General features: G+C 46.2%; 5 protein-coding genes across 9 annotated transcripts in view; 3 read left to right on the top strand and 2 right to left on the bottom strand.

Annotated features, from left to right (window-relative positions):
• LOC117891455 (ecdysone receptor) overlaps positions 1–9,587 on the top strand; it is an 80,202-nt gene extending 70,615 nt beyond the window's left edge. For all 3 annotated transcript variants that reach the window (XM_034796938.1, XM_034796937.1, XM_034796939.1), the window contains 4 exons: positions 7,086–7,636; positions 7,706–7,849; positions 7,921–8,073; positions 8,150–9,587. In XM_034796938.1, the coding sequence (XP_034652829.1) occupies positions 7,086–7,636; positions 7,706–7,849; positions 7,921–8,073; positions 8,150–9,256 (1,955 nt within the window). In that variant the 3' untranslated portion in view covers positions 9,257–9,587. The remainder of the gene's footprint in view (positions 1–7,085; positions 7,637–7,705; positions 7,850–7,920; positions 8,074–8,149) is intronic.
• A 5,159-nt stretch (positions 9,588–14,746) lies between these two features.
• Positions 14,747–20,083, top strand: LOC117891454 (serrate RNA effector molecule homolog). 3 transcript variants are annotated; one of them, XM_034796935.1, is made up of 9 exons: positions 14,747–14,850; positions 15,194–15,343; positions 15,402–15,586; positions 15,645–15,921; positions 16,575–16,641; positions 16,715–18,744; positions 18,802–18,909; positions 19,363–19,479; positions 19,518–20,083. In XM_034796935.1, the coding sequence occupies exons 2-8, from the start codon at positions 15,204–15,206 to the stop codon at positions 19,442–19,444; spliced, it is 2,889 nt and encodes a 962-aa protein (XP_034652826.1). In that variant the 5' UTR covers positions 14,747–14,850; positions 15,194–15,203; the 3' UTR covers positions 19,445–19,479; positions 19,518–20,083. The 3 variants fall into 3 exon arrangements, 2 of the variants coding, with proteins under 2 accessions (XP_034652826.1, XP_034652827.1); XM_034796936.1 differs by lacking the exon at positions 19,363–19,479 and having other exon boundaries at positions 19,807–20,083; XR_004648625.1 differs by lacking the exons at positions 18,802–18,909; positions 19,363–19,479; positions 19,518–20,083 and adding an exon at positions 16,135–16,360 and having other exon boundaries at positions 16,715–16,729.
• Positions 20,084–20,193: 110 nt separating this feature from the next.
• Positions 20,194–22,042, top strand: LOC117891013 (SET domain-containing protein SmydA-8). The gene is made up of 2 exons (XM_034796171.1): positions 20,194–20,628; positions 20,690–22,042. The coding sequence occupies exons 1-2, from the start codon at positions 20,291–20,293 to the stop codon at positions 22,005–22,007; spliced, it is 1,656 nt and encodes a 551-aa protein (XP_034652062.1). The 5' UTR covers positions 20,194–20,290; the 3' UTR covers positions 22,008–22,042.
• On the bottom strand, positions 22,008–23,199 carry LOC117891014 (mitochondrial mRNA pseudouridine synthase Trub2). The gene is made up of 3 exons (XM_034796172.1): positions 22,996–23,199; positions 22,728–22,940; positions 22,008–22,665 (listed from the first exon to the last, which is right to left on the bottom strand). The coding sequence occupies exons 1-3, from the start codon at positions 23,123–23,125 to the stop codon at positions 22,061–22,063; spliced, it is 948 nt and encodes a 315-aa protein (XP_034652063.1). The 5' UTR covers positions 23,126–23,199; the 3' UTR covers positions 22,008–22,060.
• Positions 23,200–23,286: 87 nt separating this feature from the next.
• Positions 23,287–24,308, bottom strand: LOC117891450 (alpha N-terminal protein methyltransferase 1). Its single transcript, XM_034796930.1, has one exon. It carries the CDS (start codon positions 24,248–24,250, stop codon positions 23,444–23,446), a length of 807 nt encoding a protein of 268 aa, XP_034652821.1. The 5' UTR covers positions 24,251–24,308; the 3' UTR covers positions 23,287–23,443.
• Between the last annotated feature and the right edge of the window lie 122 nt (positions 24,309–24,430).

Raw genomic sequence — 24,430 nt, 5'->3', positions numbered from 1 at the left:
CAGCGCAGGGTGTGCCCCAGAGAAGATGGCAGGGAGGAGCCAGAGTGATGCCATAGCTGAGTGCGGACTAAAGAGCAACTAAAATGGACTTTTACCTACCCCAACAAGGTCGACTTTAAGCCTCGACTATGCAGCTGTACCTCGTGCTGTTCTCGATTCGTTTCGTTGTTATTTGTATTTCTGTTGCTGTTTTTCACATTTAATTAAAAACTTCCGTTCGCTGAAGCTCCAATAGAGGCAACAAGAAACAACTCCAATGAGAACGAGAACGAGAACAAGAACAAACTGCACTTGAGTAAAAGTTTGTGCGCATGATTTTGCATATAAAAAGCAAGAAGAATGCTTCACTGCCTCCTCGCATTAATCATGGTGCAAACGGAGTGAGGAGTGGAGTGAGGAGTGGATGAAAATTAAAAATATTGCCATACTTTCTGCGGGTATTTTTTCATATGAAAGACTGCCGTATTTTCGCATATTATTAGTAATATTAGCTACAAGATTCTACAGCAAGTGTGGCAAATGTATAATAATTACTCCACCTATGACTATGCTCTTTGCGACGTTGCCAAACTTCACACGAGCACCCATCTGCATACATTAGAGGCTCCACCAAATGTTTACACACACCAACCATCCATCCATCCATCCCATCCAATCCAATCCATCTCTGGGACAAGACACGACGCGACGCCATGCGACTCCATGCGATGCGACTGACTGTGACTGACTTTTTGTTGTTGTTTTTTTTGTTGCTTGCTCTGAAACTTCTTCATTTCTTTTGCTCATCTATTTTAGCGCTCATTCTTTCGCTGTTTATTTGTTGTTTTTTGCCTGCCTTTCTTTTCGCTTTTGTGTTTCTTAATGGCTTCACTCCATTGCCATTTGTTGTGCTGTGCGCTCGCTCCATTGTTCGGATGTGGAGCTCCTCCCTTGGCACTACCAACGCTACCACCCCCCGCAGAATCTGGCTATGACTTCTGTCTGTCTGAATGTTGGTGGCTTCAGCTGGCCAGTGTTGGTAAGCGCACATGGTGTAAAACACATGCATGTTGTTCATAAAAAGCAAATTGTAAACAACCGACAGAGCTCTACATATGCATACATGAATGTACATAGGAGTGGATATGATGTTGCATGCAAATGAATACACGTGCACAGCAGTGGGGTGAGGTGGCTCCCAGTAGGGCACTGGCAGGGGGAGGAGCGAGCTCTGATGGATGGTTCAGCGGCTGTGTAACAGAGCCTTAACGAATGTATGTAAATATGTGCATATTTATGTGCATGTTTGGCGAGTTCATTAACAGAGTTCACAGCGACAGGGCCAGTGTTGGTGAATACCAGGTGAAGCGTAAAGTTGTAAAATTCAAAGAGAAATCACAATTTAGTGCAAAACTCAATCATGTTCCTCCGGCCTAATGTTATTTCCCCTTGAAACATTTACAAATGGAAACGGAAACCACTGCAAGTCGCCATCCTTTCGCTTGGCAGCCATGTTTAAAATGGCTCGGCTTCGGCTTCCGCTTTTAGGGGGTGCATTTCTGGTAACTGAATCTCCTGTCGAAAAATGCAAAGCTGCAACAGAAAGAAGCGGCGGCCGTTGAGTGGAGGAGAATGCGTTCCGAAACACACGAAAGGTCATGCGACGACCCTCGTCTAAATGTCGACCTGTGCTCAAAGTAGGTTAAAAAGCATTCTGCAGCTACCTTGCAACCCTGTGTCCCTGTCCCTGTCCGTGGCCCCTCGTGCTGGCTTGGCTGCTGGTCAAAGCGTGGACTGGGTAGGAGCGGCAGCGATCCCCAGGAGGCAACATGCCAACGAACTGAAAAAATCAATTTTTCTGCCTTGTAAACTCAGCACAAAGTCGGTTGGGACCCCAAAGGGATGGGTGGTGGTTGGTGTGTTTTGGTTCTGGGGTGGGTGGGAACGTGACTAACAACTGAGAAACTCGTGCAAAATAAATTGCAGCCTTGCACTAGAACCCCATGTTGCCCATGCACCATGCCTGCACCTCTCACCCACCCAGCCAGCCGTTGGGGGCACAGAAAAACGTGTGCAACCCCAAACAACAGAGAGAGAGAGAGAGACCGAGAGAGAGACCCAAAGAGAGAACTGCAGAGAAGAGTGCATCGGACATGCGCTGGCTTTGGTACAGTTTTTCAACTCTAGATTCATGTTCGTATACCGTTAGCACTGCACTTCCATCCCCCCCTCCTCACCGTGCACACCTCCCTGTGCTTGGTGCTGGACTGTGGGCCATTGTTGATTTTAGCCTTAACTACTGGGGCGGGCTGGCCATCACAAATCATCCTACAGCTGAAGCCAAAGCCAGAGCCAAAGCCAAAGCCAAAGCCAAGGTGGATACACACCCCCTGGGCACCTCTGCCCTGCCCGAGTGGCAAGCTCCCCACTGGTATTTGGTGGTTAGTTTTGTTTGGGCCTTCTCAATGTGTTTTGATTTAGGGTCGTCGGCTTTCGCTTATGTAATCGGCCTGCAATGCTGTCGTAGGCCCTGGGTCAACAAAATAAACAAAGGATATGCAGAAAATGTGTCAATGATTTTGGACTCGACTCCGGGCTAGACTTATGACGTATCCAAGTACATGGGATAGATGAAAGAGAAACTAGAGGAATTAATGGAGGAATATATTAGTCTCAGCAGCCGAGTTCATAATTTATACACAATGAGTGAGCAATATTCTTCTCTGCATCTCAAGACTAAACCAAACGGAAGTAAATTGCATTCTACAGTCCCCATGCAGCCCTTTTGCCTTGCAATTCTAACCCCAAAATGACATAAATAACAATTCTGGATGATTTGCAGCAAGATATATGATGCCCACAATGAATGTGGCGCCAAGGAAAAGCCATAAAATCAAGGCAGTTCCAAGTCCATGCCCGATCCACCCCTGGCAATGGCCAAACAATTTAAGGAGTTGGTTCTGTAAATATGTATGTGAGGAAGGAGTGGTACCCTTATTTGAGAAATGTAATGAATAGCGTTCCACCTTGTAATCTATGGTTACGACAATTCAACACTTGGAATATTTGAGAAAAGCTTTAAGGCTTAAACTCGGAAATAACTCCCCCATCTCCCTCCTTCCCATCCCTCCTCTCTTTCAATCTCTCTCTCTGCTTGTATGAATAAGTGAAATATATATTTGTCTTTCATATCGTACATCCACAAAAAAAACCCAACGGCAAATCGTACAAGCAAACTTTGCATCCCCATCCCCCGCCGCCTGCTACACCATCGACTCCATCGTTCGACTAATATATACCCTATACGATGGGGATCAGAGAGGTGGAGTAAATGAACGCAGCTGGGAGAGAGGTGTGTGGGAGCGAGCGGCAATGGATTTTATTTGTTTTGCTTTTCAGTGCAACAGAAGGCGCTTTTTGCACAGAGTCCGGCCCCATCTCTAGCTCTCCTCTAGCTTGCTGCTCCGCTCCACACCGTTCTTCTTTCTTCTCTCTTTTTTATGCATACACAAAAAACAAGCCGCTTAAAAATATTGCACTGCTGCAGAAGCACAAACACACACACACTCACACAGAGAAACGCTGCCTTAGAATAGAGAAGCACACAGAAAAGTACAAAAACAGCAACAAGAAAGAGCTTCATTTCTTTGCCAGGCACAAAAACAAAATAAAAATGTGCGAAACAAAATGCAGAAAAAACCGTGTAAAATAAAATGCACGCAAACGGCAGTGGTGGCAGCGGAGGAAGAAGCGAAGCAGCAGCAGCAGAAGGGAGAACTTACCTATACCACGCTGAAAAAGAGTGTGCGACATACAATAGCCCCCCACCACCTTCCCCTCTCACTGGCGCACACACCAGCACGTGGAACTGCATTGCACGAGAGGGAAGCAGGAGATAAATAGAGAGGAAGAGAGAGAGACAACGTCAGCAGCAGCAGCAGCAGCGCTGCTTGCAGTGACAGTGGCAATGCCAAAGGCAAACTGCATATTTTTCGAGGCCTACATCAACATTTTTTAGCTTTTGTTGAGCAAGGGCGCGTACAGAGTGCAGGCAGAGGGAGACACAGCGAGAGAGAGAGAGTGCATTTGCAGAGAGCGAGAGAGCTCGCTCAAGCAAATGCAAGAGAGCGCTTTGCTCTTTCGCGGTGCTGCTGCGCTGGCTGGCGGCTGCCCAGTGCTTTCGGCTAGCTGCATTTCTTCGGCTAGAGCTAGATTCAGTATTTGGCGGGAATCAGACCAAGGAGGTGAACCCTATAAAATGCCTAAATATTTGAATATTCTCTATAGCAGAACTCCTCAAATGGATTTACCTTAAAACTTAAATGGTTTTTACACTTTTTCTTAATCTCTGCTGCACATCTATTTAGCGGGAATAAAGCTAAGGGAGCAGCTCTGTATTTGCTCTCGCTGCAGCCGCCACTGCTCTCTGGCCAAAGTTTTGCTTTTGTGTTTGGCCATAGCAATGGTTGCTGCCTCAGCCTCTGCCACTGCCTCAGTTTACATGGATTATGTGGGTATGTAGTGCGGCGGCAGAGAGCAAGCACAATAACACAATGAACTCCAAATGTGGAAGCGCCGGAGGGGGCCAGGGGAGGGGAACGGCACGGCGCGAGAGGCTAACGAGATGGGTGGACCTCCCTCCCGGGGGTGGGTGTCTTTTGTGTTGTGTTGCCGTTTTGGCTTCCACGTTTTTTTTCCCATGCATCCATTCTGCTTTTCTGTTTCTGGTTCTGCTTCTGCCTTTGTTTCTTACTTCATGGCGTTCGTTCCGTTTCGCTTCGTTTTGTTGTGCTTTCCACTCGCTCCCCTTCTCTTTCCTTTTCTACTTCGCTCTTGTGCCCTTCTCTCTGCTCCCTTCCTACATTGCGTGAAACTGTCTTTTCATCAGTGAAAAGTTAAATGTGGCTCCACTGTGCATGTGTGTGTGTTTTTGCTGTTTTTACCCTTTAAGAGGGTATGATTCGGAACTGCCAAGAATGGATCAATTCATCTGCAAGGGTATCAGAATGTTCGTCCATCGAAGCTAACCGTTCATTATGCATATCAATGGTGGCGTCTGTTTAGTAATAAATGCAGTCATAAAGTAGATAATGCAGTGCCTCTAAAACCAACAAACATGATCCATGGGATCGTTGGGGATCTCACCCCTTTCTCATTTCATTCAAGGCCTGCCATTGCCAAGGGGAGAGATGGGAGCGAGGAGAGTCGTTTGGCCAGTAGCAGCAGGTTTTTACTTTTAGCTACACGATTTCCCTGCTGCCACAGCGATTTTCCACATACAAACACATCTGCATGCACACACACACAGAGCTTTAGTGCAGTGAAAATGCAGTCATGGTGGCGTCTCCTCCACATTTCCACGAGCCGCTGGAGCAGACAAAGTTTGCCTGACGCCGTCGCTTATTTCATTTTCTTTTCTTTTTGCTATCGCTTTTCCGTCCTCTCCATCTCCCCCTTCGCCACTGCCTCTTCCTGGCGGTGGCAGTGAAATTGAAACGCCAGCAATGCAGCGACGCAGTGACGCAGCGACGTCGTTTGGTTGGAGGGAAAGTAGCTGCAGGCGGCGCTGCATTCGGCTGCAGCCCACAGTGGACTCGAAGAACAAGACAGCGGGGCGTACATGTATGAGCAATGATTTAAGGCGAATGTTTGTGGGAATGTGAGCGGGGGTATGGGGTGGTGGGGAGTGCCAGATAGTGGCTGCAGCGGGGGGGGGCTGGACAGTGGAAAAGTGTGTTAGGCCGACAATGCACTGCGTTGCACTCGGCTGCAGTGTGTGGCAGCAAGTTGGAACGAGGATGAGGTGCATGAGACAGAAGGAGTGGCAAGAGAAAAGGAAAATGAGAAGCAGGAATAGAAGCAGAAACAGTTGCCGCAGGCCGCACAAGGAGGAGCGTGTTGGGAAAGCGGGGAAAAAGCTGTGGCGCACTTCTGGCCAAGTGGCGTCTTTGCCGCTTCTTGGCTTCTTCTTCTTCTGTTTCGCCTGCTGTTACTTCTGCCCCCCTACTCAGACAAGTGTCTAAGCCGCGTTGCGTCTTGTCTGCCAGCTGCCACTGCCGCTGCCGCTGCCCCTCTCTTTCTACTGTCATTGTCATTGCAGTTGCAGAGGCAACACGCCTCTTTGTCGTATCTTTTTATCCACTTATGTGCCACCAACACCCATTTTCCACGCCACCACACCCGCTCCTACACCCTGCACTCCTGTCGTTAGTGTCTTTGTGGGGGAAACTTGCACTTGATATTCTTTTTATCTCTCTCTCCTTTTGTGTGGAACGTGACTATTTGTATAATGTATCTCCGAAACGCCCGCTATTCATAGTTCGCCAACTCCCACGCCCATGCCTATCCCTCTTCCACCTCCCTGAAGTTAAGGAGCAGCAATCTGTCCAAACATAATCGATAATGGGAGTCGATTGGTTGTTACAGAACTTATTACAGGGAAAACTCAAAGTACATGTGTGGGAAATACCAGCGGAATCTGTGGATATTTGAAAATATTGCCACACCGATTGCTGTGTAATAGATTCCACATGGAGTCCACATCACTTGATTTGTTGGTGGAAAACGTAATCGGATGCTTTTGCTTCTGAATAATTCGCCCAGAACTGGATCATGGAACTCGCCTTGGTGGGCCTTTCTATGGCTCTCGAACCTCCATCCAGCCGAGCATTCCTTCCCTGCCATGCCAATCCATGGCGGATTTCAGTGTTGACTTTAGACTTTTCAGCTTCATTTCGGTGACGGTGACTTTGAGCGACAACGTTAATTGAATTTTAAATTTTGTGTTCTGTCACGGTGTGTGTGGTGTGGTGTGGTGTGGTGTGGTGTGGTGTGGTGTGGTGTGGCAGGGAGGGTGGACAGTGCCAAGCCCCGTTTCTGCTGTTATCGGATACTGAAACGCACACACAGATGATCGGAATTGGAGTTTAGCAAAGAAAAATGCAAATGTTCGCTCGGAGCACATAGAACTCGAGAATAACAAATGGAAAATTTATTTATTTGGGTTTCTAATGTTTTATGGACGAGTTTTGAGACATTCTGACTACACACAGAAAGAGAAAGAGATAACTAAATCCGATCTTTCTTTTTTCCTTACCCCCCTACAGGTCGCGATGATCTCTCGCCCTCGAGCAGCCTGAACGGATATTCGGCGAACGAGGGCTGCGATGCGAAGAAGAGCAAGAAGGGTCCGGCGCCGCGGGTGCAGGAGGAGCTGTGCCTCGTGTGCGGTGACCGGGCCTCCGGCTACCACTACAATGCCCTCACCTGCGAGGGCTGCAAGGGCTTCTTTCGGCGCAGCGTCACCAAGAGCGCCGTCTACTGCTGCAAGTTTGGACGTGCGTGCGAGATGGACATGTACATGAGGAGAAAGTGCCAGGAGTGCCGCCTCAAGAAGTGCCTGGCGGTGGGCATGCGGCCGGAGTGCGTGGTGCCCGAGAATCAGTGCGCGATGAAGCGGCGCGAGAAGAAGGCCCAGAAGGAGAAGGATAAGATGACCACCTCCCCAAGCTCACAGCATGGCGGCAATGGCGGGGGTAATAGTGTGGGTGGCGGCTCCAGCGTTGGCGGCGGCAGCGTCGTTGGCACCCACGACTACGTGAAGAAGGAGATTCTCGATCTGATGACATGCGAGGCGCCGCAGCATGCCACAATTCCGGTAAGTACAAAGGATGGGAATGCCCCAAGTGATCGCTAACTGATCTTTTACTCTCCCTCTCTCTGACAGCTACTACCTGATGATATTTTGGCCAAGTGTCAAGCGCGCAATATACCTCCACTAACGTACAATCAGTTGGCCGTTATATATAAGCTTATTTGGTATCAGGATGGCTACGAGCAGCCATCCGAAGAGGATCTCAGGCGTATAATGGTGAGTAGGAGCAGGATAACCCATCTAAGGGGAAGAGATTCTAATGGATGCCTTGTATTTCTCGCTTTCAGAGCACCCCGGATGAGAACGAGAGCCAAACGGATGTCAGCTTTCGACACATCACCGAGATAACCATACTCACGGTTCAGTTGATTGTCGAGTTTGCTAAAGGTCTACCAGCGTTTACAAAGATACCCCAGGAGGATCAGATCACGTTACTGAAGGTGAGTATACCACGCCACCAGTTGATTCCAACTCAGATTGAGATCTCTAACACCCATTCTCCCTTCCTCCTTTAAGGCCTGCTCCTCGGAGGTCATGATGTTGCGCATGGCGCGGCGCTACGATCACAATTCAGACTCGATATTCTTTGCGAATAATCGATCGTACACCCGGGACTCGTACAAGATGGCTGGTATGGCGGATAACATTGAGGATCTGCTGCACTTCTGCCGCCAGATGTTCTCGATGAAGGTGGACAACGTCGAGTATGCGCTACTCACTGCCATTGTGATCTTCTCGGATCGGCCGGGCCTGGAGAAGGCCCAGCTGGTGGAGGCGATACAGAGCTACTACATCGACACGCTACGCATTTATATACTCAATCGCCACTGCGGCGACACCATGAGCCTCGTCTTCTACGCCAAGCTCCTCTCCATCCTTACCGAGCTGCGCACACTGGGCAACCAGAATGCCGAGATGTGCTTCTCGCTGAAGCTCAAGAACCGCAAGCTGCCCAAGTTCCTCGAAGAGATCTGGGACGTCCATGCCATCCCGCCCTCGGTGCAGTCACACCTGCAGGCCCAGCAGGAGGAGACCGAGCGCATGGTGCGGGCGGAACGCATGCGCGGCGCTGTCGGTGGTGCCATTGCCGCGGGACTCGATGCCGACTCTGCTTCCACCTCACAGGCGGCGGCTGCGGCGGCCGCCCACCATCAGCATCAGCACCATCCGCTGCCCAATCACACGCTGCCGCTGTCGGTACCCCAACCGCAGCCCCAGCCCCAGCCCCAGGCTCAGCCTCTGTCTCTGCCGCTGCCTCTGCCACTTCCCTCCGCCCCAGTCTCCGTCTCTGTACCCGCCACTGCCTCTGTGTCCGTTTCCGTTGTCGGCTCTGGATCCAGCTCCGGATCCGTATCGGCCGTGAGCACCAGCAGCGATTACATTGGCGGCGTTGGCGGTGGCGGCGCCATGGGCCCCACCACAGCAGCAGCCACCTCCTCCACCAGCATCACGGCGGCGGTGCCCGCCAGCTCCACCACCGCGACGGTGGGCAACGGGGCGCCCGTCAGCATGTACGCGAATGCCCAGACGGCCATGGCACTGATGGGCGTACCGCTGCACCCGCATCAGGAGCAGCTGATCCCCGGCGTGGCGGTCAAGTCGGAACACTCGACGACGGCATAGCCCCTGCTCCACCATCAGCAGCAGCACCACCACCACTCCATCCTGCATGAGGTGGTGGGTGGAGTCCTGCTCGACTAGAACTAGGAGAAGGACAAGGAAAGGCAGCTGAACCACACTCTCACAGACATCCCGATCATCAGAGGGGGGATGGGATGCCTGCTCCTGATCCTGATGCCAGTTGGAGGGAGGGATCACTGAAGGACAAGCGTAAAATGCAGTTATTTAGTTATTAAGTCTGCAAATATTAGCAATAAGTCATTATCCGTACAATATAACCGACAAACAAATTATTAACAATTACACAAATGCTAAAAAAACAACAACAAAAACAGAGAGGAGAGAGATGAATGGAAAAGCGACAGCGACAGATAGAGAGAGAGGAAGAGACACACACTGAATGGAGAAACAATTGAAAAAATCATCAAGTAATTATGTGGATCGTGTGGCAGATTTTTTTCCGCCTCACAGTCAATTCTCGAATTTTGTTTTTCGACATCGAAATCGTCCTCCATTTCGAACAGAGTAGAGAGAGGCGAGTGGAGAGTGTGGAGGAGAGTAGGGTTGTGTGGCAGAGAGAAGAGAGTAAAGATTGTTTATATTTAAAAAATATATAAAATAATAACTATTACCAATAACGATAACTGTACACTTAATGAAACGCAACTGTATAATACCTAACCCTAACTGTAAAGCTAACATCATTTGGAGCGCGTAGATCTGTTTAGTGAAAAGGTATGACAAAAAAATACCCTGTATTCAGAATAACACTTATAAAAAACTAAAGGAAAGCAAACCTAAGTTAATTCAGATAACAAAACTCTAAAAACAAAACAAACAAAAAAAAACACGCAAAACTTGGACTGATTTTATAAATATTTTTTAATCATACGAAAGGGAAACTGTAAAAAATATATCACACAAAAAAAAGAGCAACACAAACGTAAAAACAGAACGCAAAACCATTTTCGTCACACCCTCCTTGCATGTAAATTTTTTAAAGTTGAGAAATTCTTATAGTTTTCCCCACACGAATACAATAATCCTTTTTGAAATTGGCGTCGTTTTCTAGGCATTTTTTTAACATTACACTTTTGATAACGAGAACTTTAGAAAGGAAATTCAAGTGATTGGAGTTTTACTCAAACATTAAAAAAAAGAAGCAACCATCATCGCATGTAAAGGTTTTAGATCGTACAATTCACATCTTTTTTTTGCTGGCAAATAATATTCAATCATTCGGACACCACACACACATAGACACACTCGCGTACACACACCAAAAGACTTCAATATTTATTTTTAAAATTTACCCTAAACATTTTATTAAACTTGTGTGAGCAACAAAATGTAATCAAAATTTATTTAAACAAAAATGTGCAAAGTTTTCATTTGGCAATCTATTATGTTAAACAAAATTTGAATGCAATTTATTTCCAAACATTTTTTATATATACTTTTTACATTTACAAAATTTTAACACAAATTGTTGGCCTTATTTAAACTTAAATCAAATTTATTCTAATTTTAGTAGCTACAAAAAAATAAAATACAAAATGGAAAAAGCGATTGTAAAATACTAAAATAAAATAATGTAAAGTTTTTAAGTGGACTTTTACGTAGCTTTCAACTTGAATTGTGCAATTTTTTATTTTTACTACTAATATTAATTTAATTTTATATTTTACACACACACACACGCCCCGAATTCACCCATGAACACACATAAACACACACGAACACTTGTAAAAACTTAAGTAAATTTAATTTATGAAGAGAGCTGAAAACGGGAAGCCCACGAAAACGAAATATGATATAAAATAAAGGAGCACACTGCTTTACAAGAGTGAATTCTAATTACAAAACATAAATCAGTGAATACTTTAATCGTACTACTCGTAGGATCCGATTCCGAAGAATCGATTCCCCGATCCGGCTTGCTCTTAAGTTTTTGTTTAAGTTCGATTCTTTGTAGCCTGCACTCGCGCACGCCCAATTATTATTATTAATATTATTATTGATATTTTTACGACGCATATACCACTACATATACATACATATACAGATACCGATAACAGATAACAGATACCGATACAGATACATTATATATATGCATACCTTGTTTTGTAGTTTTACAAGAATACTGTAAAGAGCAAACCCTATCGTAATGCGGAAATAGTTTTTACCTTTTTACGATACGAAAGCAAGCAGAATATATACAAAAAATATATATATAGAAGAAGATGTGTTGAAAACGAGCAAAAGAAAACCAACAAGAAAATCTCCAAAAAAGAAACAAAAAAAACATAAACCAAAATCTGTGTGTTTTCATTTTCCCACAAACTGTTTCCTGAGAACATTTTTTATTTTTGTGAATTATCCTGACTGGGGTAAAGTGTGGGAAAGAGATGCCCGATAAAGTGTGGCGGTGGATGTGAGCAAAGACTTATGAAAAGCTGGAAATTCAGAATTTGAACAAGATTTGCAAGTGCGAAGCAAACGGCTGTGAAAATTGGCTAAGAATGACAGGCAAATAGAGTGAAGTGAGGACATTGGCGGACAAAAGGAAGGAACATTTTGTATTGATTTATCATAATTTACAAGCAGCTAAACAAAAACAAAAGACACGATGCGCTATTAAATAGCTTTATATTGTAAAAAATTGAATAAAATTGTGCTGCTATCTATACATAAATGGATATGGCAGAGCCCCAGTCGATGACGACTTCTCCCTAAAGTACGTTGAATATAGTATAGGATAGGTACAAGCAGTAATAAATACCCACGATAGATCCTCGCTAACGCTAAACCTTTTGAAATATTACAATATTATATCCCTTAGCCTAAGATCTGTACATACATGATTACGATATGATATATGATATAGCTATCGCTGTATGAGTACGAAAACAAAGAATGCTACTAACAAAAATACAAAAACTGCAACCTGATGAATTACGAAAATACGAGAATGTATGGTATAAAGTAACAATTTGTTGAGAAATCCATTCATAGAAACGATAAACATAAAGATAAAATAAAGATAAAGTACCACATGAAGTTAAAGGACAAAGAAACAGAAACAGAAACAAAAACTGAAACTGAAACGTGAAACAAAATCGTTATGTAGATTCTTGAAATTTCGAGAGGAAGAGCGGAAGAGAAGCAACTAGACTTTGTTTGATTTTTATGCACTGTTTTCTGTTATGTGTAAACTGTAACTTGTTTTGCCCCTCCCCCCAATAACTAGCCCTAACTATGTGGAGCCCATGACCACACACCAAACCATGTACACAGCTAACCCTAAGCTAAATTGAATCACACTCACAAGCATTTTTGTGTTCGACTTGTAGATATTGATCCTGAATTGAAAAACTACCTCAAACGAAACAAAAGCAGAAGTGGACGCAGAAGTGAAGAATGGAATATTAGACGGAACATGATCGAAAGGTTTTGAGCATTATAATAATAAATGTAACTACAAGCGAGACCTTAGCAGCAGAGAAGAAAATTATACATACACAAAATGTGTAAAGGATGATGGATGATATACATAGTTTCCGTTTCTCTTCTCAATATTCTTTTCCAAAGCACTCTCACACCTTATTTGGAAGCCTTCTTAGAGGTACCTGGATGGCAGCAATCCGAAGATGGTGAATCACACGCAAATAGAGACAGACATTCATAAACGAAACCCCAATAGAGGATATTTTGGTGTTCTTGCATTAGTATAGCGATGGAGCAAACGAAACTCATACGAAGGCTTTTTGAGTTGAGTTTTACTCACTGCCAAATCCAAATTGAGATCTAATAACCATGCAGAGGAACCCTTAGTTACCGCAGCCATTTTGAAACTTAGAGATTAGAGACGACGACGAACGCCACATAAGTCAAATTTCATTTGCAATGTATAGCAATCAGTAATCTAAAGCTAAATGATAATATTAATATCTACAATACAACTTATATACAGTTATTAATGCAGTTCAGGATACGATTTCGAGTACATATGTATATCTTAAGTCAGAAGAACCCATCATACGTATAAAATGTATTGACAACGCACACGATTCAATCCGAATCGAAGGTTCGAAAAGGTAAATGATTTTTTCCCGGCAAATACGAAAATACAATTAGAGAATACAAAATACAAAACTGAAAACTGATTTGATGGCATTTTAGTGTAACGCGACATACAAACCGAGCAAAGCCGATAATCTAATTAAAATACAAATATTAAACATATTCTAAATGAAACCCGTAAGAACACACACACACACACACACACAAAATATGTACGTAGGACAATGCGATGAGCAACATATTTTAATTCTTCAAAACTGTGGCTGATATATCCATGGGAATACTTTATCTCCACTTGCATTATGATTTCCATGCTACACTGCCAGCAAGCATTCGATTACCCTGTCAGGCCCACTGTCCCCACACGGGGAGGCTGGTGCTTTCAGTTCGATTCACTCAAGAACCTCAGACACTGCGCATTGTTTGAGTTGCCGTTTACCAATTATGATAATGAGAGAGATGTAGAGATTGTTAGCATTTAAACCGAACCGATTAAACGATTCAAAGAGTATCTACACACGCATACTTAATTATTTGGCGTAATATTCGGAACTCTAACGTGAGAAGTTTGCTTGTTGTTCTCAGAACGTACGGTGCATAAATATATAATTCTTACGGACATATATCTAGATATACTTACGAGTACTTACTCCTGTCTACGAAACTGACAACTTATTTGGAAATCTGTTCACTTACAGTTAATATTATTGCTAGTAACTTACAATACAACCAGAAAAAAAGAAACTTTTATACTTCAAAGTCAGAGGATGCTAAGTTAAGTTGGGGAAGAAACGGATCGAAATGTTTATATAAATGGTTAATGGCTCGGCTCGAGTGGTCTGGCCTGGCGCATCGACACGGCTACTTACATATGTATGTATAGCGGGGGGCGCAATCAAGGTTAATGCGTATAATGTATGTATAATTACATTTTTTGAAATTAATTTCATAAATAACAAATTTATTTAGGTCTAGACTACACCGAACACTTTGCATAGTTCTAAAACTAAGTTGTAAATATATACATACAATATAAATCCAACAGAAAGTCTATATATATATATACGATATATGAAACGTGTAATAAAATAAAAATTATATATTTAAAAAGAGTTTGTCAGCTGAGCGCATTTTTTTTTCTTTTAGTCGAATCAGTCGAATTCAACAGTACATTCAGTGCTCAGGGTCCTATTTAACAAGTTTAATCTTTTGACCAAGAATTACCAACAGTTATCTTCTGCAGTTGAACCGCTAACCTACTGTGTGTTTAAATAGAGGAGCTGTAGTGGGTTAATACGCTACGGTGTTTTAGTATATTTCGGTATATTTCCGAGGCTCTGTTAGTATATCGTATATTGATATTTTGGCAAAACAAAAATCACGATTTAAATATATTTTTACTGTGAAACATATCGATATATTGATATATTTTATATTTTTGACAGCCCTAATTCATTGTCGTGCCAAATACAACAAAAAAAATAGAAAAATTTTATAATTTATATAAAAACAAGGTAAGCGTTCATTCTGGGAACACAAACAAAAAAAAAGCTAAATCTGCATAAGTTAGTGCGACCACTTGCCCATAGTTTTCGACAGAAGAATTCGTAAATTTTCCAAAACACGTAAGCGATTTGTTTTCTGCCAAGCGGCAAGATGGCGGCTTGTGTTTTCGTTCATAAAACAAGTAACTAAAGATTTTTTAATGACTAGTTTTTATATCCCAGAATAAGCGATTGTATGTGTGACAACTGAAAAATTGTTTTAAATAGTTGGCAAAAGTGAATAAAAGTAGGAGAAAATTGAGGTTATGGCCGAGGCACTTTCACTAAATTCGGAATTCATTCTTTATTTCAGACAACTACCAATGGCTGATTCGGATGATGAATACGACCGCAAGCGGCGCGACAAGTTCCGTGGAGAACGCGAGAGCTATCGGACGGAGCGACGGGATGAGCGTCGCCCCATAGGCGGTGCTGGCGGAGGCCGGGACGAATGGTCGGAGCGGTAAGTGGCCCATCCACCGGCAAAATGTGACATTTAACTGTAAATATCCACATTACAGCAATCCATTCAGGGGTGGAGGTGCTGGAGGCGGAGGTGTTCAGCGTCATCGACCTGATTACAGCGATTACCGCGGCCCAGGTCCACGGCCACGATACGGCTCTCCCGGCCGCGAGATGCCACCAGCGAAACGTATGCGTCCTGACTGGGGTGAAGGAGATGGACGCCCAGGTCCACGTTATGGTGGTATGTTTGACCACAAAACCATTCGGAACATATGATTGTACTATATTCGGAATTGCAGGCTATGACCCCTATCTGATGCAGGCGTGGACTGATCACTATCAGTCAATGCACTCGGCGTACCACCACGCAAGTCACCCACCGCCAGTGCGAGAGCTGCCAATCTTAGGGGGAGACACGCTGACTCAGCCGGCGATGCTGACCCTGAAACAGTTCCTGGACACACAGGACGAGAACATTTCCGATTCGGAGGTGATGCGCAAGTACACCGAATACAAGACGGACTTTAAGCGGCAGCAGCTGAACGAGTTCTTTGTGGCCCACAAGGATGAGGAATGGTTAGTAGCTAGCCCACTGCCCGGACTCCTACGACGAGTGAGCTCCCAGCGTCGATGCCGATGCTGATGCAGGGCACTCCATTTTTCATTTGGTTGATCTACAAGTCTCCCCATCTATACCATCCCCATGCAATCCCTTGCGTTGTTTTCCCCGTTTTCCTGTGCGCCACTCAAATCATAACTGTTTGTATATTATTAAGTTTTTCTCTGCAGCTTATTGGGTTTGTGAGACAGAGTCCTATCTGAGAGCCTCTGCGCCGCTTTTGCAGAGCTGCTGTCTGATATTCATATAACTTAAAGTCTTAATTACCCGGCGAGCAATGCCGAGGTGTGTTTATATTTTGAAACCGCGATTTATTTCAATTCGATTGTTGAGCGAAAGCCCACATAACCATATATCACAATTCCTATAAATAACGAAAGCGCAAAGCCATCAAAGGTAAGACTTTGGGTAATAACAACAACAAAAACAAACAAAAAACCAATCGCTATCTAAACCAAGTAAATCATTAACTAAACCTATTGCCAACAGCCGGAAAAAGGATATGCGAAATGTAGAAATTCGACTGACGCGCAGAATTGTTTACCGTCAGGAATTGGTTCTTCCTGCCCCCACCATTTGCTCACTTGAACAATCTTTTGTCATTTCACAGGTTCAAGAATAAATACCATCCCGAGGACAGTGTAAATCGCAGCGAGGAGCAGCGCGGATTTCTGCGGGTATGCATTATGATGAACTACAATCACTTTGTGTTCACTTTTTAAATCCCACTCTCCCTTCAATTTCTTGCAGAGACGCACAGATGTGTTTGTGGAACTCCTGGAGAATGGCACCATTGGGAGCGTCAAGGTGGATTCCTCCCATAGCGATGCGCTGATCAAGGTTTTGGACACGTGTGTGATCAAGCTGGAAGGCGGCACCGACGAGGATCTCAAGGTTCTCGATGAGAAGCCAGTAGTCAAGGATCCGGTTGTCTTCGAACGAAAGCCAGAGCCAGATGACACAGCCACGGTGGTCGAAAATACGCCCAAGAGTCCCAAGAAAGAGAAGGAAGAGGACGAAGAAATGCCGCAAATTGTTTCGCCTCAGCGTACGGAGTTGAAGCCAGTAAATTCGGACGATGAGAACTGGGATGAACCTGAAGTGGAAGCTGCGCCTGTGCCTGCCAAAAAACCGGAGGAGGAAGAGCCAAAAGAGAGCGAGCCGATTCCGGACATCAAGCAGACGCAGAAGAAGCAAAAGAAGAAGAAGATCAAGAAACGCAAGCGAAACAGCAGCAGCGACGAGGAGAGTTCCTCATCTGAGTCCGAGTCTAGCTCCAGCTCCTCCGACGAAGAGGAGGACGACGAGAAGCTTAAAGCGAAATATGATGTTGAGGATGGCCTGAGGGCCGAACAGAAAGCGGAGGCAGAAAAGGATCAAGCAGAAGCAGCCAAGGCGAAGCAGGGATCAGTTAGTCCCAAAGAGGAAGCAGCCGCAGAGAAGCCCGCGGCTGATCCTCCTGCTGCCGAGGGTGAAGCTAAGGAGGACGGTCAGGCAGAGAAATCACCAAAACCCAAAGAGGATGAGAAAAAACAGGAAAATGGAGATGCCGCCAAGACAGACGAGAGTGCAGCTGAGCCTGGGGAGACTGGGGAGGACGCTGATACCGGTGAGGTGAAACCAGTAACCATTGACCTGGACAAAGTGAATACTCCGCGGGCCATGCACCGGACCTCCTCGATCTTCCTACGCAACCTGGCTCCCTCCATAACCAAGGCCGAGATTGAGGCGCTTTGCAGTCGCTTCAGCGGATATTTGAGAACGGCCATAGCAGATCCGTTGGTGGAACGTCGTTGGTATCGTCGCGGCTGGATTACTTTCACACGCGATGTCAACATCAAAGAGATTTGCTGGAGCTTGAACAATCAGCGATTGCGCGACTGCGAAATGGGGGCCATTGTCAATCGCGACTTGAGTCGGCGAGTGCGTCCAGCCAACGGAATTACTTCCCACAAGCAGGTGGTGCGATCGGATATCAAGTTGTGCGCTCGGATCGTCATGAATCTGGATGAGAAGTTCAAGCTGTGGTCCGATAATCAGCTCAGCAAGCCCTCGCCTGCCAGCGACCCGGAAGCAGCGGTATCTGGCAATGGAAGCGGCCCCAGCTATGGCTTCAATTCCAAGAATCCTGTGCTGCAGAACATCACCGACTACCTCATCGAAGAGGCTTCTGCGGAGGAGGAGGAGCTCTTGGGGCTCTCCGGTGACCGCAAGGACGGTGAGGGCGAGCCCATCGAACGCGACGAGCAGTTGCTGTCAGTGCTGGATCGTCTGGTGCTGTACCTTAGGGTTGTACACTCGGTGGACTACTACAACCACTGCGAGTATCCGTACGAGGATGAGATGCCCAATCGCTGTGGCATTATCCACGCCCGTGGCCCGGCTCCCTCACGTGTGACCAGCAACGAGCTCAATGAGTACATCAAGTCGTACGAGGGCAAGCTGCTGCAATTTCTGACCAAGACAGCGCTGCTTAGCGAAGATCAGATCAAGGATCTCGGTGCCAAAAATGCCGACACCGAGGTAGAGAAGTTTGTGCAGGCCAACACCCAGGAGCTCGCCAAGGACAAGTGGCTGTGTCCGCTCTCCGGCAAGAAGTTCAAGGGACCCGAGTTCATCCGCAAGCACATCTTCAACAAGCACGAGGAGAAGGTCGACGAGGTCCGCAAGGAGGTGCAATATTTCAACAATTATTTACGCGACCCGAAGCGTCCACAGTTGCCAGAGCATCCCGGCAGCGTGAAGCGTCCTGAACAGGAGTCTGCTCGTGGACCCGGAGGGTGAGTGCCATGCTATGCATTCCTCGAAACGGAATTCATGTCCATTTTTATATCCAGCTACCGTCCGCCGATGTACACCCCAATGGCTGGAATGCCTTATGGCTTTGGAGGCCACATGATGGGTGGTGGTGGCCGTGGTGGACGCCACTTTGCGCCCGCTCGCAGGTTAGTACTTGAGCCTTTGAGCCTTTCCTTTCTACTTTTAGTCTAAGCGCGCTATTCCTTGGAATGGGTTCGGTTCTCATTCGAGCCACAATCTTTCTCCTGAAGGAGTTTCGTAGGAGATTTGTTTTCACCACTATAATCCCTGAGAGCATTCCGTTCAACGCACATATCTACACTTTCTCCTTGCTTCATTTGCAAGCTATTCCTGCATCCTTGGTGGCGAATCATGTCATCAGTCGGATGATTACTCGAATCATGACTGAACCGAGCTGTGGAATGGCCAGCAGCCAGCTTGATGTTGCCTACACAGCGCCTGTTCAGTCCTTTCGTCGCCTCTCAGATAAGATTAGATATCGCCCACTTTTACGTCTTTGTTTCTATATTTTGATTTCATTTCTGTTGGTCTAAAAACGAAATTTGTCACAATCTTCTTGTGTCGCAAATATTTTGCAGGGAATTGCCTTTGGAACACCACCGCCGGCTTGTCGGTTACCATGATTTGGATGCGCCCGCAAATTCCGATATATTTGACTAGTTGATTAGACCAAATGCATTGCCAAGTACACAAACAAAACCACAAGCTGTAACAGACCACAAAGTTACAGACTAAAATGCAAATGAAATCTGATCCGATCTGATGATTCCGTTTCCAGCATTGAGTTCCAGCAATGCTCCCGAGAAAGATAAAGAGAAAGAACAAGCCAATGCATATTATAAAGCTGATTTATATATGAATACCGACCGATATCTGATTTCGTGTACAATGTTTTGTCAATTGTATTTAGAAACCGTCTTAACTAGAATGACGTTGCCGAAACGGGCAAAGCCATAGACTAAATAAATAAACATGTAATATTCCACAAATATCTAAATTACTTCAATTCTCGTTGCTTACAGACCCGGTGGTTTTGATTATCGATCACACAGATCACACTACCGGGACTTGGATGCGCCACAAGATCCTTACTAGACTGTAGAGCTACTGTAGTGTACAATCAAGTCGAAATCAATTGTATTTATATTATGGCTGCATTGATCAATTCCCCTTAAAATGCAAACTACGTGCTGTATGTAATTTAACTAAATCTGTTTCTAATTGACGAATGTTTTGTACGATTCAATTTTGTAATCAGCATCGGATAAAATGTGAAATAAAGTGCATGAAAACCATTAATTGGGTCGGGAAAAAGAGAGCGAGCCAGAGAGTGAGAGCGGAGAGAGAGAAATTGCGTGAGTATGGCAACGCTTGTGTTCTTGTTTTGGGGGAAGCGCGCTAAAAATAAGCACAAATCTCAGCCGGCTGCGTACAAAAACAGCCGCATCGCTGCCAACGTAACGAACTCAACAGTTTCGGAATCATATTCCGTGTATAACACACATCATGCGGAGCCTGGAATGTGCCTGTGCCGTGTGCGGAGTAGCAGCCTCGCAGACTTGCACCCGCTGCAAAATTGTGCGCTACTGCAACAAGGAACACCAGAAGCAACACTGGCCCGACCACAAGCGCTGCTGCAAGCCGATTCGAGAGGAGAAGGATGATGTGTTGGGCCGATTTTTGGTGGCCACACAGGACATCAAGGCCAATCAGATCATTTTCGTTGAGGAGCCGCTGGTGGTCGGTCCAAAGTGGTACATGTCGGAGGGGGAGAGATCCTCCACAACCGTGCCGTGCGTGGGCTGCTACACGCCCTCTCGCTTGGGTAAACATCTGTGCCGCAAGTGAGTACACACATAGTTTTCGTTGGCAGACAGCTGCTTATAGTTCCCACGCATTCCACAGTTGTCGCTGGCCAGTTTGCAGTTCTACCTGCGAGCACGAGGCGCTGGAGTGCAGCGTCCTCAGCCTGGGTCCGGGACCGTCTGCCAGGGCCGACGCTCGTGGACTGAACGATTTCTACCGTGGGGATGCACTTCTTGTGCTTAAGTGTCTGCTGCTGCAGCGCAAAGATCCGAAGAAGTGGGCAGATCTGCTGGAGATGCAGTCGCACGAAGAGGAACGCCAAGGCACTGAGCTCCACCAGGAGGCAGAAGATGGAATTGTTAGCTACTTGACTCAACGCTTTCTGCAGCGCCTCAAGCAGAGTAATAAGGATGTTCTTGAGCACTACGAACCTGAGCTGCTGCATCGGCTGTGTGGCATCATTGAGACCAATTACATGGTGGTCGAGCTGCCCACGGGCATCGAGCTGAGTGGAATGTTCCGACAGGCGTGCATGATGGAGCACGCCTGCCAGCCCAACTGCTATTTTCAGTTTGACGGAACTACCATGCAGATCGCGGTGAGGGCGGGCGGCGACCTGAAGAAGGGCGACCACTTGAGGATCACCTACACAAACATCTTGTGGGGCACTCATCTGCGACAGCATCATCTGCGGCTGACGAAGCATTTCAAATGCGGCTGCGAACGCTGCTTGGATCCCACGGAGTTTGGCAGCTATGTGAGTGCGCTGACCTGCTTGGGAGATGTCAACAAGTCCTGTGGGGGCAAGCAACTGCCCGTGGATCCAGTCGACGAGAACAGTCAGTGGAAATGCGACTCTTGCCCCATGTCCATGGATACGGCATACGTGACCGAGCTGCAAACCCATATGACGGAGCAGGTGGACAAGATGCTGGCCGACCGCCCTTCGGCCAGTGAGATCGAGCTAACGTTGGCCCGTCTGACGCAGATGCTGCACCCAAACCACTTTCACATGTTCAACCTAAAGCACACGCTCATCCAGCTGTATGGCAACGAGGTTGGTCTTGAACTGAGCTCGCTCAGTGACGGGACACTGGAGCGTAAGCTGCGCCTGTGCGACGACCTGTACAACGTGTGTCGTCGCCTGGATCCCTACAGCATTAAGCTGGCCATCTATCTGACTGTTATTCTCGTCGAGATTGCCCACACCCTGGAGGAACAGGCGCGCAGGAATCCCGCACAGGCTTCTACTCTGCTAGAAGATGCCCTGCTGCGACTCAAAGAGGCTCAGAAAGTGCTGGAAAAGGAACTCGATTCTGTGGCAGGTAAGAAGCTGAATGAGAAGCTGCAGGCGGAGATCTTTGAGTGGGAGAAACTAATGCTGACCCACAAATACCAACAGCAGAGAATTGACTAGTTATCCAAATAAAACATACTTTATTATCATATTAATCTAGCCTATCTATCTCATCACGCATGTAGCTCTATACGCTCTTGCTCTAGCATCTGCGGATGCGCCCGCAAAATCTCCCGCTGCTGGCGCAGGTTTTTCACGATACCCGGCAGATGCCAGCCATGTCTCAGTAAACTGTCAGTGACATCAAAGTGGGCGTGGCGAATGCATCGTAGCTGACTGCAATGGGCCACCGTGCGCAGCTCCAGCGCCATGTCATGCACCAGGGCAGTCAAGTACTCCTGCGTCTCATTGATGGCATGCACCTCCAGAGTGAAGTGCGGGCGTTCGAAATGAATCAACTTGATGCCATAAATGACGGGCAAACTATTGTCGGCCGGCCGAATGAGGCCCTTGCACGCCAGCTCGTAGGCAGCCTGGGTTTGCAGGTCGACGCCGCACAGCTCGTACATTTTCCGCTGATGCGAGGCCTGCATGGAGGCCGCCAGGCCACTGATTCTTTCCGCCGAAACATGTTTATGGTTGGATCGCGCGGTTATGTGGCTGTCTGGCAGGTGATTCTCCGTGGAAGTTCCCATGCGGCCAGTAATGTGGTACACTCGCACCGGCCGGTTCTTCTGTATGCGACTCGATTGGCGCAGTCCCTTGTTGATGCCAAAGACTGTTAAATAGCACTGAAATTAGTGGGTTATATTCCAGTAAAAGTGTAAGTGTAATACTTACGCAAAACACCGCTGGTGTGTTGCCCCAAACTGGCCACTGTGGCACAGCGTATATCGTCGGGCATGTAGCGAGATCCAGTGCACAGAACATCGTCCGAGAGATCCGTGTTTGTGGCTATATTATGGAGCACACTGTCAGCGGCGGTGCCCGTGCCCAGGAGCGGCGAGTTCTCGGGCAGCTTGCGGGGCTCGCGTTGCTTCATTTCGTTGAGACCTTAAGGAGACTACGATATATTATCTTTCGAATATTTAAAGATTGTTCCACTTACCCTTGCAAATGTTGCTGAGAACAGCACTGCGCACGTGTCCCACTTTCATGCCGGCGGGTTTGTATACATTTAAAACGCCATTTAAGTGCCTGAAAACTGTCGCGGCATCGTAGACTTTTGTCAGTGCCATTTAAACGTTTAAATTATCCAATTACAAGCGGATGCAGTTGTTACGACGAGCAATTCTTGGAGCAGCTGGCGACATGGCGTTGCCGGATCGATGAAACGAATGGGACTGTGCTTTGGGTTATTATTGAACATAAATTAAAAGAAAACTCGAATCTATGCGCATTTGTGACCCGGCATGGTCATTTGATTCATTTATTTGTCTCTATGAACTATACAACTATAAGTTAAACATTTTGATGACTAGCTAAAATTGTGATATTGGTTTTTGTGGGTACAATTTCGCTTGTACGTTCGTTTCGTTAGTAACTAAATTTTGAATTTAAGCCACAGAGAGCGGCTTACAGGCAATCATATAAACTGGGTAAAGGTCTTTTGGAAAGTTCTGTTGTCGCACTTTTCGCACAATACGAAATCCAGCCGTCTTGAGCAATATATCGTAGTGCTCCAGCGGGCGAGTAACTGAAGAGTCTTCGTCGTCATCGATTATCTCCTTTGACTTGGTTACGTTCTCCTTGATGACAAAGAACCCGTCTGGAGCCAGTCCCTGCCGCACGCGTCGAAAGAAGTCGACCAAGTCCAGCTCAGTGAGATGTCCTAGAACCCATTGACTCCAGATAAGATCGTACTTCTTTGTGGGAGTGAATTTCTGTAGTCCAACGTTGTAGATTTCCCCCAAACTGCCGACAGGCTGGTTTTCAGTTGTACAGTACTCCCGGGCTTTATTCGCAAACGCTGGGTCCTGCTCCACAATATCCACGCAATGAAAGCGGGGAATCAGCAGATTCCGAGTCACTCTTCCGATTCCGGCCCCGCAGTCCAACGCCAGCTTGTTGCCAGGCACCCGTATTTCGCGCAGAAACGTGTTTGATCCCTGTATATCGATGGCGCTGATGTATCCCAAGCCACCCAGCATCCCGTTGACTGTGGCCGGCACTTCCGACCAATATTTTTGCGCTTTGCCATAGAATTTTGGCTCTTGAACGTTGCTGTCTGCGACTGCATTCACCACATCCACTGCCTTCGCCTCCGACTCTTGTGGACAATTGCTGGTTTCCTCCATGCACTCCTTATCCTCGCTGCTATTCATCTTGTCTTCTAAATCTTGGCAGTTTTCTGGATCCGTCATGTTTTCTTAATTTATTTATTTACTTTGAATATTTCGAAGGCATCAGTGTGACCGAGAAATTAACGATAAAATATATTGTGGGACCCTCAAAAATGTATCAAATTATACCATATATTTCGAACGCATGCTGTGATTAGTTTGTTGATTGATCGGTATATCGATATATACTATCGTTGATTA

Source organism: Drosophila subobscura, chromosome E (genome assembly GCF_008121235.1).
Source record: "Drosophila subobscura isolate 14011-0131.10 chromosome E, UCBerk_Dsub_1.0, whole genome shotgun sequence".
In the NCBI taxonomy this organism is placed as follows: Eukaryota; Metazoa; Arthropoda; class Insecta; order Diptera; family Drosophilidae; genus Drosophila; species Drosophila subobscura.
This window is presented reverse-complemented; position numbering and strand designations above follow the sequence as displayed.

Bases quoted from the DNA above. Each gene is read 5' to 3' on its own strand.
- LOC117891013 (XM_034796171.1), top strand. From the start codon at position 20,291: ATGCGGAGCCTGGAATGTGCCTGTGCCGTGTGCGGAGTAGCAGCCTCG. The intron at 20,629-20,689 runs GTGAGTACACAC...CGCATTCCACAG, and splicing joins GGTAAACATCTGTGCCGCAA to TTGTCGCTGGCCAGTTTGCA.
- LOC117891450 (XM_034796930.1), bottom strand. From the start codon at position 24,250: ATGACGGATCCAGAAAACTGCCAAGATTTAGAAGACAAGATGAATAGC.
- LOC117891014 (XM_034796172.1), bottom strand. From the start codon at position 23,125: ATGGCACTGACAAAAGTCTACGATGCCGCGACAGTTTTCAGGCACTTA. The intron at 22,941-22,995 runs GTAAGTGGAACA...AGTCTCCTTAAG, and splicing joins TCTCAGCAACATTTGCAAGG to GTCTCAACGAAATGAAGCAA. The intron at 22,666-22,727 runs GTAAGTATTACA...GCTATTTAACAG, and splicing joins ACACACCAGCGGTGTTTTGC to TCTTTGGCATCAACAAGGGA.
- LOC117891454 (XM_034796935.1), top strand. From the start codon at position 15,204: ATGGCTGATTCGGATGATGAATACGACCGCAAGCGGCGCGACAAGTTC. The intron at 15,587-15,644 runs GTATGTTTGACC...TCGGAATTGCAG, and splicing joins CCCAGGTCCACGTTATGGTG to GCTATGACCCCTATCTGATG. The intron at 16,642-16,714 runs GTATGCATTATG...AATTTCTTGCAG, and splicing joins AGCAGCGCGGATTTCTGCGG to AGACGCACAGATGTGTTTGT.